Source organism: Silene latifolia, chromosome 1, assembly GCF_048544455.1.
Source record: "Silene latifolia isolate original U9 population chromosome 1, ASM4854445v1, whole genome shotgun sequence".
In the NCBI taxonomy this organism is placed as follows: domain Eukaryota; kingdom Viridiplantae; phylum Streptophyta; class Magnoliopsida; order Caryophyllales; family Caryophyllaceae; genus Silene; species Silene latifolia.
Window position 1 is genome coordinate 5,714,374 of NC_133526.1, and position 20,127 is coordinate 5,734,500.

The window sequence follows — 20,127 nt, forward strand, 5'->3', positions numbered from 1 at the left end:
TCCCACAAGGAGTAGGTGGAGTACTAATCGTTCTAATTCACCGGTTTAGCTAAGTCGATAAATAACAAAGAGGGTAGTAACAAACTAGCGCTAAACTATCAAATTTAAAGACAAACAACAAGATAAGGTAAAAACAAGCTAAAGATAAAGGATGGATCAAATAAAGAGAAGGCCTAGAACTCCGTCCGACCATAAACATGAGTAATTCCGCATACTAATCGTCTTGGCTAATCAAAAGGGGTAGAAAGGTAAGGGGGAGATGGCTCTAATTCGCCTAGAACCTCCCTTCCGGTCTCGCACTAGGACACTAGCTACTCCGACTAACCCCCCTCCCGGGTTCGAAAGACGGTATCCCCAACTCAAAACCCGACGCCCCCAAGAACATGCATTTTCCCAAGGAGGTCAAGTGAATGGTCAAGGTCATTAAGCCCTCATCATATTCCGGGTCATCCCACTCCCCCTTCCAGAGGTCGATTTCAAACGCTAGCCTAGAGGCACCCTCCCTCGGTTCTCCCTTCCGGTCTCAACCTTAGTTGGTGACAAGGGTCGGTCCCCAAATATTCGACTAACAACCTAACCAACTTCCGTTGGTGGACAAGGGTCAAAAGCCGACACTACCCGGAAACCAAACCTTAAGCATGAAAATTCCCCTAGACTACCCTAACCAATTTTCCCCACAAATTAGCCTTAGTGACAATTAGTGAGTGAAATTACCATATCGGGTCAAACTGAGTCCTAGAAGGAGACTACTCACTAATCATCGTCCTAATTGCAAAATAAACAATAAATATGGAAACTTTGGTCACAAACATGGTGAGGAGATGAATCTTACTACTAAACATGCAACAAATCAACAATAATTAAGAGAAGAAGAGATTATTTCTAATAACAAGGTTAACTAATCTAAAAGGCACAATATTTAACCAAATCAACTCAAAGATTAAGTCTTTGAGGACAACTATCCAAGGATGAACAAATGAAAGAGAATCAAAGCAAAGAGGAACAATGAAAAGATGAACAATGATGAAATCAACAACAACAAACAAACAACAACAACGATTTTAACATAAACAATCAAAATAAACTTGAAGGAAGAACAAAATGTAAACAAATGAAAATAAGGAGAGAAATAATACCAATCAAGAAGCAAGAAAGGAATTATGATAGAATAAATAAGTATAAACTTTCAATCTTCTTCTTACAACCCGAATTCAATCACAAATTGATTGAATTACTAGTCTAATTAAGGAATGATTAGCAAAAGGATTAGCAAAGTTTTAAACTTGAAAGGGAAATATTCTCAGATCTAGGGTTGTGTGTACAAAGGGGTTTAAGAGAGAGTATTTATAGGTTCCACAAGGATTAGGATAGAATTTGGAATGGGTTTCTGAAACACGTACTCGCACTCCCGGCCAGTCCCATTCACGGCCCTTTGACCGCCGAGTTTCTGGATTTTGAATTAACGTTTTGAAGTTGTCAGGTATGCTTGGCCGGTCAACCGGCTGCCGGTCCCTGACCGGCTGGGACACCTTTGACTTTAAACTTGACTTTTGGCTTTTGGAGGGACTCCCGACCGGCTTAGGCAGTTCTCACGGCATTTGACCGGCCGGGAGATTCCCAGTAACTTTCTTCATTTCTCGTATTTCTTAAGCTCATATGTCTTCCCAGCCGGCTAGCCGGCCGCCGGGCCACTGGCTGGGGATGCTTCTTCCATACTTCTTCCTTCATTTCCATGTATATGTACTCCCAGCCGGCTAGCCGGCTGAGGATACTCCTCAGCATCATTCCCTTCATCTTTTATGCATAGCTTAGAAATCCCGTCTTTCTAGCTTCGTTTCGCCCGTTCCCGCATCAATTTCTGCAAGGGGGCCACAGTGTCATAGTAAAGGGAATCGGGACAAGAAACGAGAGTAAAGGGGGTACAAAACCGCCTCAAATGGGGTCGAATATGCATGAAAATAGAGGGAAAAAGAGTGCAAAATGGTCCTATATCAAACCTCCCCACACTTGAACCTTACTCGTCCCCGAGTAAGTCCTCAACCAATTGCACAAAGCATTATTATGATAGATATGGAGAGTGGATGCACAATATAAGCATCACTCAACTAAACTACTACTTAAGCCGATCGAGTATTAGCGCACTCAACGCCCCTTCAACTCACAATTTGACACCCATGAGGGGAGAGTGCCCTATTGCAAGGCAAGTTGGGTCTTGTTACAAAACTTTTGACACATTCATCATGAAAGCACGTAATCAACAAATAGAATGCATCTAACAAAATGATCCACTTTCCTCATCTAAGTGGCCGAATTTTTCAAATAACTAAACACGGTCTTGGTCGGGAGCACCGTCTCAGAAGTGCCAATTGAGGTGCCAACCCCCTAATTGTGACAAAAGCAACCCTTGTGTGACCAATGCTCAAGAAACAGATTCAAGAGCGGGGTAAGGGGAAAAAGGGCAAGGCCGCCGAGAATTACAAAACCGACACAAGATTCAACCAAATGACCCATGACTAAGGAGACCAAGGCAACGACATCCTCACGGTTTTCACTCGTCACTCAATGAAAGAACAAGGTGATTTTTGTGACAAAAAGTAACCAAAATCACTCAACTAACTCGACTAGCGAAAACGTGCCCGCAATCTAATGTGTAAGACCGTCCTACGACCAATGAAATGCAAGCAAAGGTAGAATGCACACAAGATGAAGCAAGGGTTAAAACGGGGCTAAGGAGAAGGTCAAAACGGGATTGGTGCAAGCACCGTTTGGACATGTGGGGCTCAAATCAAGAATCGTCGACACATCACATTCCATCTCTTATTGCAACACATGAGACACGTCTATGCCCTAACATAGCATTGATGACCAAAACTATGCAAAAATTGCATAAACCCAACTCAAGTAGGAAAAATTTGATAAAACTCCTTTTATTTCAACAAATGGTAACGTCTACACCGTAACAACGACTCGGTTTCCCAAGCCATGCAAAAAATGTGTAAACCCGACTCATCTTTGGAAAAACATCAATTTGCCCCTTTTTATTTAGCAACGGCTTTTTCTACCCCATTTATTGATGAGGAGGGGTGTTGCTTTGCCTTTTTCTTTTCTTTATAACGTATATACAACTTGACCTACTATTTTTGATTTTTCACGACATTTTCACTTTTCTATTTTGCTTTTTCATTACAATTTACAACCTCTTATTATTTTTTTATACAAAACCAATTTCACATTGAAATCCGACCCAAGTGGACGTGCTAGCCATCCACCATTACGACCCAAATCACCTCCTACAACACAACTACAAAAACCGACCAATTCTTGATTAAGGAAGGGTGGTTATGGGAATGTAGCTATTTTAAGTGGGTTTGCCAAATGAAAAGGCTAAGCTCAAAGGGGGTGAATCAAAAAGGGAAACGATGTAGGGGAGGAAACATGGCTATTTGGCTATTGTGAGGTTCATAAAAACTGATTTATGCTTCATATCATGTGCACAAAAATGTAATGCAATTTCATGATCTAAGGACGATGTGACACACTTATGCGTAGTGATGTGACACGCCTAGCGATGAGACCTACTATCGAACCTAGATGAGGGCGGGGTATGAATGTACCCACCCTAGGAGGCTCTACCCTTACCTTTGAGTAGCTAAGTCGAGCCAAAGGTCTAGTCTACGGCCCTAGGTCTCACAAGATCGGTCTAAACTCATTGGTTAAGCCCTCCTTCCTCGGCTAACTAAGAGGCCACGGGCGCGAGTCACGAGGAGGGGAAAGGCACAATTGGGCACATTAGTTCATCATGGGGGTACTTGGTTCCCTTCCCTTGACCAAGTTCTTCCTTAAAAACTTATTTACAAACTCAATGCAAAAAGAAAGAAGTGCAACAAGTATTTACATGTGAATAATGCATGCGGAAATTTGAACAAACATGAAATGAAACTTGCAACAAATTGGCTAAACCTAGCAGCACATCAACACCAAAAATCCAAACGGTCTCCCAAGGAGACACCCAAAGCAACAAAATTCCCATTCTCCTTCAAAATATCCAAGATACCAAAAAGAAAGAATAGTAAAAGGAGCAAGAGATAGGAAGGATTATACCAAGCGGTCTTCTAGCTCCTTTTTGCCTCAAGTGGTCAATGTGCCATGCCAAAGGTGTTAGGTTCATATACCTATTATTAGACTCCTCTAATAGTGAACTAATTAACTTATTAATTATTTGTTCTTAAGATCTAGTGCATGCATCACAAAATGAAAGATTTATAAGAAAAACAATGTTCCTTACATTGTTAGTTGGTTCGAAAATTTGGGCACAAGTAAGGTCACCTTCCTTCACTTGTTCTTGAGCTTATAATGATGGATGATCCTCCTAAAACTCCAAGTTTAGAAGCCACTCCAATAAATTGCACCCAAGATGAATCCCAAAAATCTCTACTAATATTAACTAGATATGTAGTAGAAATAATACCTTAATAATACTAATATTCTTATATTACTACTTCTAGTAATAGATCTTGTGTATTAGTATTTATTGAGAGCTTTTATGAATTTTGCATGTGAGAAAGCTAGAGAGATATATCAATTTTCAAGCAAAAACAACAAGTGATAAAATGAGCAACCAAATGCCCATTTTATCAAGCCAAAACCGGTGGCTTTGGGACAAAAGAGGAATCTTTTGTCTTTTGTTTTTTGCTCTTGGTTTGCGTAGGTAGTGTGTAGGATTTTATCTTTGTAAGATATGCCATGCACAAGTCACTATCATACATTGTTATAACAAATGAACAAGACAAACTAGAGCATCTTTTGCTCTTGTCTTTGGCCGAAATATTGGTCCTTTTATGGACCATTTTTGCCTTTTGTCATTTGTCCCACAAATGCTTATAAGTCATATGTTTAACGATCTTACATATTTAATTATTAATGTAATCATTTAACACTTAAATATTACAAATAATAATTTAATATACACTCCACTTTTTGAGTAGTATACTACCATTATATCATCATATAATGGGTCCCATAATTACTAGTTAGTTAAAATTACAACTTCTTGTAACTTTAAATAACTAATTACCTCTACCTCAAAACTTATATTAATACCTCAACTAATTTAGTAATATAACACTTAATTACCAAATTTAATCTTTATTTAATCACATTAAAATAAGACGCAAAATTGCACTCCCATAATTAAGGAATTAATTAATCTGTATCGCGTACAATTAATTAAATAACTATTTGGGCCTCATCCTATAGGTGTGACCTAAAGGGATCAACTGACCACCACCGTCACACGACAGTGATGTCAAACTCTAGTTAGCCAATCATTACCGATTAATGACGGTCAGTCGACTGTATAAAGAATCATCCCTCACGTATTCTTAATTTGAGATTTAATTATGATATTAAATCATGTGATCGCACTATTGTTGAGGACACATTTCCCAACAAAAGGTTAGACAAAACATATATATACAATGAAATTTTTTTTGAATTTTTCAGAAATTTTTCAATTTTTAGGCATTTTCTCTAATTTATAAACATTTACAATTATAAACAAATATTCACAAGAGTGGATATTTCCCTCCCCACACTTGAAATGTACATTGTCCTCAATGGACAAAAGCATAGGGAGTGAATAAGAAAAAGGAAGGAACATATTTTTGTATTTTTCAATTTTTGAAAAGAAAATAACATGTTTTTGGTAATTTTGCTTTTTTTTTTTTTTTTTTTTTTTTTTTTGAAAATGGAAAGGACATGTTTTTGGTGTTTTTTTAGGCCCTCCCCACACTTATTTATAAACATGAGAGGGCATTTAGAGAAATAAAAGAACATGTTTTTGTTGGTTTTTTGTCATTTTTCAATTTTTTTTTTTGTGATTTTAAAAATAAGAATGCAATGCATGCTCTATACTATATGCAATAATTGGAAGGAAAATGCAAACTATACTACATGAATGCATAGAGAGCTAATTTAGATTAACTCCTATTTGGGTCATGTCACTAAATGTAAAATGCGATAAAAACTTAATTAAAGAGAAGGAGAATATATACATTGTGGTGGTTGTTAAGTAACTCCACCAAACCTCTTCATCAAAGAGTCTTCAATCAACCGGGATCCCCCTCTTGGAATCCCGCTATCCCTTTAACAACTTCAAATTTTCCCATGGAGTAAGAGCTTCCAAGTTTTGACAACATTTTATGTACACCGCTTATGGCGTGGTGCACTTCCGACCATTTTCGGGCAATTTCTTCTTCAAGCTTCTTCTTGTCATGGACAAGAATTTCTTCATTTTCGAGGCTTGGTTCACATTTCCCTTTTCTTTTCACTTTCTTTCTCCATTTTTTTGGTTTCTTCTTCTCAACCCTTGGCTTCATTTTTGAAGGGGTATTAGTGCTAGAATCAAATTTGGGAGGGATCACATTGGGGTGATCCCCTCCACACTCAAGCTTCAACTCTTCTTTTCCTTTTTCATTTTTTGGGAAAGCTTCTAATGGATCAAAAAATGAAGGCCCTAAATTAGGTTTATCCAAGTTATCTTCCACCATATACACCCTACAACAAGAGTTGCTTAGAGATGGAGCTTCCATAGACTTGGCAAGTTCAAATTCAACCTTGTCTTCACCCACTTGCAAAGATAACTTCCCACTCTTCACATCAATCATTGCTCCACCGGTAGCTAGACAAGGTCGCCCCAAAATAATAGGTACATTGTTATCTTCGGGCATGTCCATGACATAGAAGTCGCATGGAATCACAAGTTTCCCTACCATCAAAGGAACATCCTCAATCACCCCCAAGGGATACTTGACCGAACGATCGGCTAATTGTAGAGAAATCCTTGAAGGCTTCAAATCTTCAAATTGTAGCTTCTTGAACAATGAAAGAGGCATTAAGCTAACACTTGCTCCCAAATCACACAATGCTCTCTTTATCTTCACTCCTTGGATAGAACAAGGAATAGAAAAACTTCCCGGGTCTTCAAGTTTGCTAGGAAGTTTGCTAGTGAGGATTGCACTACATTCCCTAGAGAGGTTAACGGATCGTACCCCTTCACTCTTTCTCTTCATAGTGACAAGCTCCTTTAGAAACTTTCCATAGTTAGGGATTTCGGTGATCATGTCAAGAAAAGGAATCGTGACATTCATTCCCTTCAAGATCTCCACGAACTTCTCATATTTCTTTTCAATTCTAGGCCTTGCAAGCCTTTGTGGAAAGGGTACCGGTGCTACATGCTCCCTTGGTGGTGGAGTACATTCTTTGGCCTTAGTTGCAATAGGCTCATCCTGCTTTGGAGGGTCAACCATCTCCACCTCCTTAGACTTCTCCACCATAATCTCATCTTCTTGCACAACTTCAACCGGGTGCTCTTTCACTACTTCACTTGACACCCTCTTCCTCTTCCACTTAGGAGATTTCTCAACCTTCTCCAATTGCTTACCACTCCTAAAAAACACCGCATTCATCTCCCTTGGGTTAACCGTATTACCCGGAAACTTCCCCGGATTTTGAGCCAATTGACTCAATTGTTGTGAAATTTGGGCTACATGAGTTTCCGTTGCTTTTTGGGATGCTCTTATTTCATCATTAACCCGGCTTTGTGAGGCAATGTGGTTGTCAAGCTTTGAGTCGACTTTTTGATTTGCAATAACCAATTGTTCAAAAGCTTGTTCCCAAGATGGTTTTTGAGGGGTTTGGAAGATTTGGTTTTGTGGTTGGAAATTTTGGGTTTGTTGTTGATTGAAATTTTGCTCCATGAAACCCCCAAATGGTTGTTGGTTTTGGGTGATGAATTGTTTCCCTTGGAAACCGGGTGGAATTTGTCTTTGGAATTGAGAGTCTTGATTGAACCTTGGTTGTTGTTGAGGTTGGGAAGTGGTGGGATTTTGAATGTTTTGTGAAGCATAAGACAAGAAAGGGTGAGTTCTTTTTCCATTGACAAATTGGTTGTTGTTATTATTTGTTGAACCCTTGTCTTGCACTTGTGGACTCCCAAATCCCATTTACTTGCTCATAGCATTCCTCACCTAGGGGTGCAATCAAGGGACACCCAATGGGAGTATGCCCTTGTTCACCACACAACTCACAAGACAAGACTTGCCTCATATCGGAGCCTTTAGGTTTTGAATTTAGCAAAGCAACTTGTTGGGTGAGTTCATCTAGCATACCCTTAACCTCCACATTCAAAACCTCCACATTCAAAACCGAATTAGAATCCTTGCTCTTGCCCTTCCTCATTTGCCTATCACTTCCCCATTCCATAGTTCTTGAGGCCATCTCCTCAATTAGTTCCTTTGCCGCTTTATGCCCCAAGATGTCTAAGGCACCTTTCCCCGATCCCGCATCCAATGAAAGCCTAAGGTCTTGAGTCAACCCTTTGTAGAAATTGTTCACTAGCTCGGCCTCGGAGATGCCATGATGTGGGCATAACCGTTGGAGCTTCTTGTACCGTTCCCATGCCTCATATAAGGTCTCATCCTCTTCTTGAGTAAAGCTTTGTAATTCACTCTTGACTTTGGCCGTTCTTGAGGGTGGGAAATATTTGTTCAAAAATGCCGAAGCCAACTCATCCCATGTCTTGAAGGAATCCGGGTCACAATTCTTCAACCAATCCTTGGCCGAACCCCTAAGAGAACGGGGGAACAACCTAAGGCGAACCGCGTCATCGGAAACCCCATTTGATTTGTACATATCACAATTTTCAAGGAAATCATTTAGATGATTATTTGGGTTCTCCAAGGGACCTCCTCCAAATTGGTTGTCTTGAACAAGGTTGAGCAAGACATTTTTAATCTCAAAGTTATTAGCTTGAATTCGTGGCCTTTGGATGCTTGGATTGACTATGTGCTTAGGAGCCATAGTGTCTCTTATCGGAACCGGCTCAACCATGGTGTTAGGCTCTTCTTCTAAAACCCCAAAAGGATTTTCAAACACTTCGGTAGCTTCTTGGTGATTAACTTCTTCAATCGGTGGAATATCAAGTAAACCCCTTCTTCTTAGAGAATTAAGTCTTCTTGCCGTGGCTTCAATTTGTGCGGTCAAGTTGATATATCGGTTGACCTCGTCTTCGTCGCCTACTCATGCAAAAGACCTAAGCACTTGAAAGAAAGGATTAGTAACAAAGGACTTAGTCTAAACTAGAACAAAAACGATTAATATCAAGCCGTACTCCCCGGCAACGGCGCCAAAAACTTGATGGTCTCAAGTTAAACCTCGCAAGTGCACGATTTTATCGTTGTACACTTAAAAGGGTCGATCCCACAAGGAGTAGGTGGAGTACTAATCGTTCTAATTCACCGGTTTAGCTAAGTCGATAAATAACAAAGAGGGTAGTAACAAACTAGCGCTAAACTATCAAATTTAAAGACAAACAACAAGATAAGGTAAAAACAAGCTAAAGATAAAGGATGGATCAAATAAAGAGAAGGACTAGAACTCCGTCCGACCATAAACATGAGTAATTCCGCATACTAATCGTCTCGGCTAATCAAAAGGGGTAGAAAGGTAAGGGGGAGATGGCTCTAATTCGCCTAGAACCTCCCTTCCGGTCTCGCACTAGGACACTAGCTACTCCGACTAACCCCCCTCCCGGGTTCGAAAGACGGTATCCCCAACTCAAAACCCGACGCCCCCAAGAACATGCATTTTCCCAAGGAGGTCAAGTGAATGGTCAAGGTCATTAAGCCCTCATCATATTCCGGGTCATCCCACTCCCCCTTCCGGAGGTCGATTTCAAACGCTAGCCTAGAGGCACCCTCCCTCGGTTCTCCCTTCCGGTCTCAACCTTAGTTGGTGACAAGGGTCGGTCCCCAAATATTCGACTAACAACCTAACCAACTTCCGTTGGTGGACAAGGGTCAAAAGCCGACACTACCCGAAAACCAAACCTTAAGCATGAAAATTCCCCTAGACTACCCTAACCAATTTTCCCCACAAATTAGCCTTAGTGACAATTAGTGAGTGAAATTACCATATCAAGTCAAACCGAGTCCTAGAAGGAGACTACTCACTAATCATCGTCCTAATTGAAAAATAAACAATAAAGATGGAAACTTTGGTCACAAACATGGTGAGGAGATGAATCTTACTACTAAACATGCAACAAATCAACAATAATTAAGAGAAGAAGAGATTATTTCTAATAACAAGGTTAACTAATCTAAAAGGCACAATCTTTAACCAAATCAACTCAAAGATTAAGTCTTTGAGGACAACTATCCAAGGATGAACAAATAAAAGAGAATCAAAGCAAAGAGGAACAATGAAAAGATGAACAATGATGAAATCAACAACAACAAACAAACAACAACAACGATTTTAACATAAACAATCAAAATAAACTTGAAGGAAGAACAAAATGTAAACAAATGAAAATAAGGAGAGAAATAATACCAATCAAGAAGCAAGAAAGGAATTATGATAGAATAAATAAGTATAAACTTTCAATCTTCTTCTTACAACCCGAATTCAATCACAAATTGATTGAATTACTAGTCTAATTAAGGAATGATTAGCAAAAGGATTAGCAAAGTTTTAAACTTGAAAGGGAAATATTCTCAGATCTAGGGTTGTGTGTACAAAGGGGTTTAAGAGAGGGTATTTATAGGTTCCGCAAGGATTAGGATAGAATTTGGAATGGGTTTCTGAAACACGTACTCGCAATCCCGGCCGGTCAACCGGCTGCCGGTCCTTTGACCGGCTGGGAGTTTCCTGGATTTTGAATTAACGTTTTGAAGTTGTCAGGTATGCTTGGCCGGTCAACCGGCTGCCGGTCCCTGACCGGCTGGGACACCTTTGACTTTAAACTTGACTTTTGGCTTTTGGAGGGACTCCCAGCCGGCTAGCCGGCTGCCGGTCATTTGACCGGCTGGGAGATTCCTGTAACTTTCTTCATTTCTCGTATTTCTTAAGCTCATATGTCTTCCCAGCCGGCTAGCCGGCCGCCGGGCCACCGGCTGGGGATGCTTCTTCCATACTTCTTCCTTCATTTCCATATATATGTATTCCCAGCCGGCTAGCCGGCTGCCGGCCTACCGGCTGAGGATACTCCTCAGCATCATTCCCTTCATCTTTCATGCATAGCTTAGAAATCCCGTCTTTCTAGCTTCGTTTCGCCCGTTCCCGCCTCAATTTCTGCAAGGGGGCCACAGTGTCATAGTAAAGGGAATCGGGACAAGAAACGAGAGTAAAGGGGGTACAAAACCGCCTCAAATGGGGTCGAATATGCATGAAAATAGAGGGAAAAAGAGTGCAAAATGGTTCTATATCAATGCATAAGAAAGATTATGTTCGATTAAAAATATAATGTGCGTTTCTTTAGTTCAATTAATTAATGATCATAACACATGTACACCATTGAGAGCTTGAGGGCTTGAGTAATTAATGGTCTAAATTATTAAGACTCTTTCAAACTTACACTTATTCAAAATTTAGGCTAATGCGTGAGTCTTGAACTGATAGTCAGATATGAATAATACTATTAGTTGCTCTGTTGTTACACAAAAGTTTTAAGTTGTCCAAACCGCTAAATTCTACTTCTGTTCTTCTCAGTATCGTTCCTCCTCCTTATGATCTCCTATTCTTATAAAAATAGAGTAAATTAATGAAACAAAAATAGTAACATAGATCGGTGAATTGTTTTATATGTCTTGATCGCTTGAATGTATATGGAGACATTTATGATAAATATCTACACATTTCAATGATTATTAGTAGTCTCTAAACAACAATACAAAAACATTTGTGATTCAATTACATAGAATGCATGAGATTCCCATTAGGATCATCTTTAACAATATACATATTGAATGTTCTAAGAATTTGTTGAACAATAGATTGCAAATATTGGTTTACATTGTTATAGTTTGGTAGTAGAAGTTAATTAAGTTGATAAAAAAAAGTCCAACTATGTTGAAATTCGGAACACACAAAACTTTTGGGTTGATTTTGTTGATTATTAATGGATCATCAGTCCTTTAACATAAAAGCTACTATTTTTGGTATTAAGTATATCAGTTGTATAACATCCGAAAACACAATTGTATTATATAGTTACCTATTTTTATTGTTGTACGCACCACCGATTTTAGTTAATTTGAAACGTCATTCCCAAAAATAATGTGATTTAATGTCTTAAAATGAATACGTGATAACTGAGACTGTCTTTTATAAGATTCACAAATTAGATTAACTTACAACATCGTTTCCATTTTGTAAGCATACGATATTGTAAATGTTGAATGGTGGTATGCAAAACAACATGTATCTCAATTATATATGTAGCTTGTTTGGAGTATTTTTTTTTAAAATCTCTAAACAATAAATTTGTTTTCACTATCTACCATTAATACTGATTGTTCCCTATGAATTTCAAGCGAAATATAATACGACATCTAATTTTTGAGTGAATTAACGGTCAAACTTTTCAAAGTTTGACCCTCAAAAATCAAATGAGGAGTTTTGTGTGGATTGGAGGGAGTAGGATATTAGGATACATCTCTTAAACTCGATTAGTTTTAGATTAATTTTATTAGAATTATAACTCATTTTTGTTTATTTGAAATGTTATCTATTAACAAATCAAGTCTCATCATCTTACATTCTACTCTTTATTTATAATAACAAAATGAACAAATTCTCATAAAAGAGTTTCAATTTCAAGAAAATGGCTTCAAATGACTAAATATATATGTACAATCGTTTCACTTCTTAACCAATATATATGCAATTAATTTAACCTAATTTATTACACTAAGGAGTACCTTATATTCAAGTAAAACCATATGGGATACCTCATGGTTAACCATTAACAAAAAAAGATTTTTTTCAACATTGGTGCCAAGAGGTTTAGCCTAATTCCACTTTAGTGCCTTGAGGTTTTGACTATTTTCCACTTAAGTGACGTATACATACATTCTTAGCATTTTATAAAGAATACTAAAAAAAATTTGAACATAACAAATCAAGCATTTTTTTTTTTCAATATTATGTTGATTATTCTATTTTGTATGTAGTTTATTTTACTGAAAAATGTAATTAATTAAGATTAAAGTTGAAAATTAAATATTTTAGGTCACCAAAATGTAATTAATTAAAATTAAAGTTTACTATTAAATGATAGCTCAATTTTTTTTAATCTTATGTGAATGTTATTGGTAATCCAATCATACACATTTGATAAGTTATAGAAAGTCAGAGTTAAAACTGTTCATGTCATCGTTGAAGTTGTTTATTTCTAATATTGTCATCATAGAAATTTGTCTCCTTCCACTGCCATTGTAAAAGCCAAATGCCAAGTAAATGTCATTCCTTACATTTTTTTCCTAATATGACATGTTACTTTTTCCTGAACTATTTTTTTAAAAAATAAAAATCGGCATTTTCTTAACGTTTTTGTAAAAGATAATTACAGGTCTGGTTATAATTAACAACTCAAATCTTTTTTAAATCTTTAAATATTCAAAAAAGTTTTAAAATAAAATTATCTTTGTTACTACACGAATTTCACTAAGAAGCTAAAATCGAAGAAGTTAGATTTTTGACAATATTTTATATTTGTCAAAAAATAGGATCTTTTTTTTTTCACAAAGAGTAATTGTATGTTTATAAAATATACAATTTTAACACTTTTATATGTTTATTATATGACATTTCGCGTTATAAATATTTCTAAAATAAATATTCTTTAAAAGTTGTTTTTCTATTATTATTTTAGTAAAGAATAATCGATAAATTATTAAATTCACTTCTATTAGTATTATTTTTTTTCTCATAAATTATTAGATCTACTTCTATTAGGATTATTTTCTCATATTATTAGATCTTCTTCGATTAGGATATTTTCTCATAAATTATTAGATCTGCCTCTATTAGAATTATTTTCTCATATTATTAGATCTACTTCGATTAGGATATTATATTTTCTCATAAATTATTAAGAAAAAAAGCTAGATCTACACTTATTAGGATAATGATAATAATTTTATATAAAATTTATTTTATATATAGGAATTCTACTTCGCTTTTTTTCGGTTTCATTCCTCCATCTAATGATCTCCACATTCTTATAGAAAGTAAATTAGTTAAACAAAAATAGTAACATATATATAGATTAGTGAAATGTTTTATGTATTGATAACTTGAATGTATATGGAGGCATTTATGTTTATGATTTCTATACACACTTCAATGATTATTTAGTGATTACATTTTGATGAAATCGTAATTTATACTTCGTGTAACTATGTAAGATTACACTACATCATCTTAACATAACTATTTAATAAAATAAATTCATCTTTTATCCACCAACTTCTTGAATTTTGATAATTATGAATTTACTTATATTAGGATAATTTTGAATTTCTATTATCTATTTGATAATTTTAATCTACTTATATTATGATAATTTTATTAAAATATTTTTGATCTACTTATATTAGGATAATTTTATTAAAATTTGTTTTAAATACTAAGAAATCTACTTTTATTATGATAATTTTATTTATTTAATTTTTTTTCGAAATCTACTCTTGTTAGGATTTCTAAAAAAGTTGGACTCTCTAATATTGCTCGAAAAGTTTCTGCTTTATATATATGTATTGATTGATTGATTGATGTATTGATTTTTGTTAAACATAATCGCGATTAAAATCCAAACTACTTATCTAAAACGTACTACTACAATTTAATCGCGACGAGAATCCTAACAACAATCACCTTCCTAATCTCAATATAATTCCTTCTTTAAATACTAAGATCCGGGAGTTGTTCTCCATCACAAGATTTTGAGAAATGTGGTGTCTCACTACAAGAAACAGATGCAATCGAAAGACGAACCATCGAATACCGTTAGATGTGATACTTGAAATACTATCTTGGTTACCGGCTAAATCTGCCCTACGCTTCAAATGCGTATGCAAAGAGTGGTGCGATCTTATCAACACCCAATTCTTCGCGAAACTCCATCTTAACAAACTGCTCCAATCCGACTCAAGACACAAATACTCCCTTTTTTGTACAACTACCTTTCGTATCGTCGATGATTTTTATCGTCCCTCTAGATGGATCAAATTGAAATTGCCTCAGGATATCACAAGTCTTAACGAAGCCTATAGCAATGTTATAGGCTCCTGTAATGGCTTGGTTTGCTGCAAAATTTATACCGTCGTGCATAGGTTTTATTTCACGGTTAAGTGTTTCCGTATATGCAACCCTACAACGCGTTCTTTCAAATTGATTTTTCCTTCCATAGGGATGACATGGTGGGACGATAACTTATCATATGGTTTTGGTTACGATAGTGAACATGACGATTATAAGATTGTAGTGACTAGTAGAGTTTGGACGGAGAGTGACCGAGAAGTGCGTATATATAGCTTGAATGCTGATTCATGGAGCTATCCTACTCCTCCGCCGCCTACTCGAGTTTCATCCGGAAGAAGATGGGAAAATAAAAGCTGGCAAAATGCAGTATTCAAATATAAGATGCTACACTATCTTGTTTCAGATGTAGGCGATTATAGAATTGCTCGATTTGATGTTGTTACGGAGAAATGGAGAGACGACCTTAGTTTACCTCAAGTAAAGAATCCGGTACAATTAGGAGAGTTGGATGGATTGTTATATCTACGCGGTGGTAGTTATTCAAGTGAAGTATGGATAATGGAGGAAGATGGTTCATGGAATAAGATGTTTCATCTTCCTACAAATTTTGACCGGCGGTATCAGCTTATTGCTCTTTCAAAGGACGGACGTCATCGTTTACTGCTTCAATATCTAGAATATTGTGGGGATCTCAAATGGTATGATCACCAAAATGACAAAATGGTACCCTTCACTTTAAAGGTACCAGCATGGTATAGCTTAGTCCACCTTTGTATTGCTAGCCTCGTTACGATTCCTGGGTGCTCCTCGGAAAAGTTGCATGATATCAAGGAAAAACGAGCTAAGCTTCGTCTTTTAGGTTGTGTAGGCTTATCTTCATAGTACGGTTTCAAACTTGATGTCGAAACTGTCCTTAATTTGCGATATGATTTCTGTTACAGCTGGGGCAACCTTCTTCGGGGTACTGAAGGCAATTTAATGGGTTGAACTCTCCCAAGTTTGGCTTTTTCATTCGCAAGAGTCATGAATCGAACCCTGATGAGCACTTATTTAAAATATGAGAGCCCTTACCACTCATACCAGTCAATTATGATCGTTTGAATAGCTATTGTAGCGACTTATTGTTGCCGAATTTAAATTACTCTCTTTGATTTTAAATACTTAAACGAACTTTCTTTGATTTTAATACTCCTTGCGTTAAAGTACCGCTATGCCTTGGTGGGCTTGGTCTAGTGCTAGCTGCGCTGCTAATATTTTTCAGTGAAGCGATTCGAGCTATAATATGACTGCGCATACGGTTATTGTAATAAGCACATCAGTTAATGTTTTCCGGTGCTCTAAAGTTTTAAATATTGATTTCAATTTGCAACACTAAAGCATGACATTCGATATCAAGTTTTAAACCGTACTATGAACACAAACATAATATTTGTTGGAAAACAGAACGTGTATTCTAAGATAAGCCTATACAACGTAAAAGACGACGCTTAGCTCGTTTTTCCTTGATATCATGCAACTTTTCCGAGGAGCACCCTGGAATTGTAACGAGGCTTGCAATACAAAACATGACGGAGCTATAAAACATTGACGATACCTTTAGAGCGAAGGGTACCGTTTTATTATGTTGGTGATCATACCATTTGAGATTCCAATTACCTTGAACCAGTAAACGATGACGTCCATCCTTTGAACGAGCAATAAGACGATGATTATCTTGAAATTTTCTAGGAACACGAAACATCTTCTTCCATGAACCATCTTCTTCTATCATCCAAATTTCTCTTGATAAATTACCACCGCGTAGATATAACAATCCATCCAACTCTTCCAAATATACTTGACTTCTTAGTTGAGGTAAATTAAGATCGTCTATCCATTTCTCTGTAACAACATCAAATCGAGCAATTCTATAATCTTTAGCGCCTAGTATCTTAACTGAAACAAGAAGATAGTGTGGCATCTTGTTTCGGTATATTACATTTATTTGATCGTTTAGCCATCTTTTTCCGGATGAAACTCGAGTAGGAGGAGGGGTAGGGTAGCTCCATAAATCAGCCTTCACGCTGTATACACGCACATCAATGTCATTCTCCGTCCAAACCCTATTAGTCACTACAATCTTGTAGTCATCGTGTTCACTATCGTAACCAAAACCATATGATTTATAGTCTCTCCAATTCTTGTCGGAGGAAGGAAGGATTAATTTGAAAGTACCCGTTGTAGGGTTGCATATAACGAAGCACTTAACCGTGTAATCGGGCCCACGCGTAATTTTCAAGCAAACCAAGCCATTACAGGAGCCTACAACTTCGGTACAGGTACTATTAGTTCTTATTATATCCTTAGGCCAATTCAATTTGATCCATCTAGAGGGGTGATATAAATCATCGATGAAATGAAAGGCAGTTGTAAAAAGGGCACGATTGTGTTTTGAGTCGGATTGGAGGGATTTGTTAAGATGGAGTTTAGCGAAGAGGGGATTTTTGATAAGATTGCACCACTCTTTGCATACGCACTTGAAGCGTAGGACCGATTTAGCCGGTAACAAAATAAGTATTTCAAGGATCATATCTAAAAGCAATCGACGGGTCGTCTTTAGATTGCACTTGTTTATTGTAGTGAGACATCCCATTTCTGGAAATCTTGTGACAGAGAACAACAACAGATTTTGATCTCAGATTTTAAAGCAGAAATTATATTGAGACTAGGAATTTGATTGTCATTAGGATTCTAATCGAGATTGTGTTAACAAAATATCTAGTACGTCTTAGATAAGCATTTCCTCAGTCTCAATCGTTTGATTCAAGGGTTTCCATAAAATATGGCCATTCCATTATAATTAAATAAGATAAGATAAGATGCTGAAAGTATGAGATACAAAGTTGCATACGTAATAAGAGGAATTGATCGAGGCATTTTAGATAATAACTAGTTTTTGAAACCGTGAAAAATCATGGCTCCTATACAAATTTTCTTTTTCTGTTAATACTACTTGTATAAAACAGATTTTGATTTGGAAACATTGCAGACGATAAAGTAGGATAAAAATTATGAGATTGAACATAATAATAATAATAATAATAATAATAATAATAATAATAATAATAATAATAATAATAATAATAATAATAACAAAAAAAAAAAATAATAATAATAATAATAATAATAATAATATGAGATTAGTTGGGGAATAGCCGAATAGAGGTACTGTATTTGTCGTTAAAATGTGGGTCTTTGTAAGAGATACAAAAAATATCTAATCATGAATAACTCTTCCTCTTCTTCTCTATTAACAACCTAGTAAATTAATGAGATTTAGGCATTTAATAGAGAGTTTTTTTTTGAATGTATATGGTGAACGGATGACGTTGCTCATTGCTCTGATGATTCATGATTTATGCTAACTCGTAGATTTGCATTCTCAATTCATCATACTCAAATTAAATAGGTCTAATTATATGTATACACTACAAGACATAATTTGTTTATATAGAAATCAATGATTAATACTTATACATGGTTATGTATTATGTAATATCAAGAAATTGGTGAGAAATTGAAAAATCCGGTAAGATTTTAATCGGAAAAATAGAAGGGGGTTGATTAATAAGGAGGTTAATCTCACATAATCATTTTGTCTACAAAGTGAAAGAATCTGAACAAATCAAAAATTATACTAAAATTATACGGAGTATTCTAAGATAAGCGGCCTATACAATATAATAGACGTCGCATCGGTCTTTTTTCTTTGATTTCAGGCCACTTCTGCACGGAGCACCCTGGAATCGTAACGAGGCTTGCAATATAAAGCATGAGTAAGCTATACCTTGATGATGGCAGCTTTAGAGTGAAGGGTACAATTGTGCCATCTTGGTGATCATACCACTTGACTTTACAATTATTATATTGTTGATTTTGAAACAGTAAACGACGGCTTCCGTCCTCTGAAAACGCAATAAGACGATGGTCGTCGAATGCTGTTGGAATATGAAACATTTTCTTCCATGAACCATCTTCTTCCATTATCCAAATGTCACTCGAAAAATGACCGACACGTAGGTATAACCGTCCATCCAACTCTCTCAAGTATATTGCAAGTACATCCTTTATTTGAGGTATACTAAGATCGTCTCTCCATTTCTCCGTAACAACATCAAATCGAGCAATTCTATAATCTTTATAGACTCCATAACTTCCATCATCTACTATCCTAGCAGAAACAAGATAGTGTAGCATCTTATTTCTATATATCGCCTTTTGATGGGTTTCCCATTGTCTTCCGGAAGAAACTCGAGTAGGAGGAGGAGGATAGCTCCATAAATCGGCTTTTAAGCTGAATATACGCACATCTCGGTCACTTTCCATCCAAACCCTACTAGTCACTACAATCTTGTAGTCATCGTGTTCACTATCGTAACCAAAACCATATGATAAGTCATGGCTCGACCATATCTTGTCCGAAGAAGGAAGGATTAATTTGTAAGTACGTGTTGTAGGGTTACATATAAAGAAGCACGAAACCGGGTAATTAGGCAAATGTGTTGCAGTACCAGAATTCGATACATAAATTTTGAAGCAAACCAAGCCATTACACGAGCCTATAACATCGGTATAGCCTTCATCAATAATTCTTTTGATTTGCTTAGGCCAATTCAATTTGGTCCATCTCGAGGGGCGATACATATCGTCTACGACACGAAGGGTAATTTCACATAAAAGGGCATGATTGTGTCTTGAGTCGGATTGGAGGGATTTGTTAAGATGGAGTTTAGCGAAGAGGGGGTTGTTGATAAGATTGTACCACTCTTTGCATACGCACTTAAAGCGTAGGACCGATTTAGCCGGTAACAAAATTAGTATTTCAAGGATCACATCTAAAGGCATTTGATGGGTCGTCTTTGGATTGCACTTGTTTCTTGTAGTGAGATATCCCATATCTGATAATCTTGTGACAGAGAACAACAACTCTCAAATTTTAAAGCAGGAATGTTATTGAGATTAGGAAGTTGATTGTTGTTAGGA

At 36.6% G+C, this 20,127-nt stretch overlaps 1 protein-coding gene and 1 non-coding gene across 2 annotated transcripts; both read left to right on the top strand.

Annotated features, from left to right (window-relative positions):
• Positions 1-8,410: 8,410 nt before the first annotated feature.
• LOC141619335 (small nucleolar RNA R71) lies at positions 8,411-8,517 on the top strand. The gene has a single exon (XR_012531666.1). It is a non-coding gene; the product is annotated as a small nucleolar RNA R71 (small nucleolar RNA).
• Positions 8,518-15,255: 6,738 nt separating this feature from the next.
• LOC141629536 (F-box/kelch-repeat protein At3g23880-like) lies at positions 15,256-15,987 on the top strand. Its single transcript, XM_074442538.1, has one exon. The coding sequence runs from the start codon at positions 15,256-15,258 to the stop codon at positions 15,985-15,987; it is 732 nt and encodes a 243-aa protein (XP_074298639.1).
• The last annotated feature ends 4,140 nt before the right edge of the window (positions 15,988-20,127 follow it).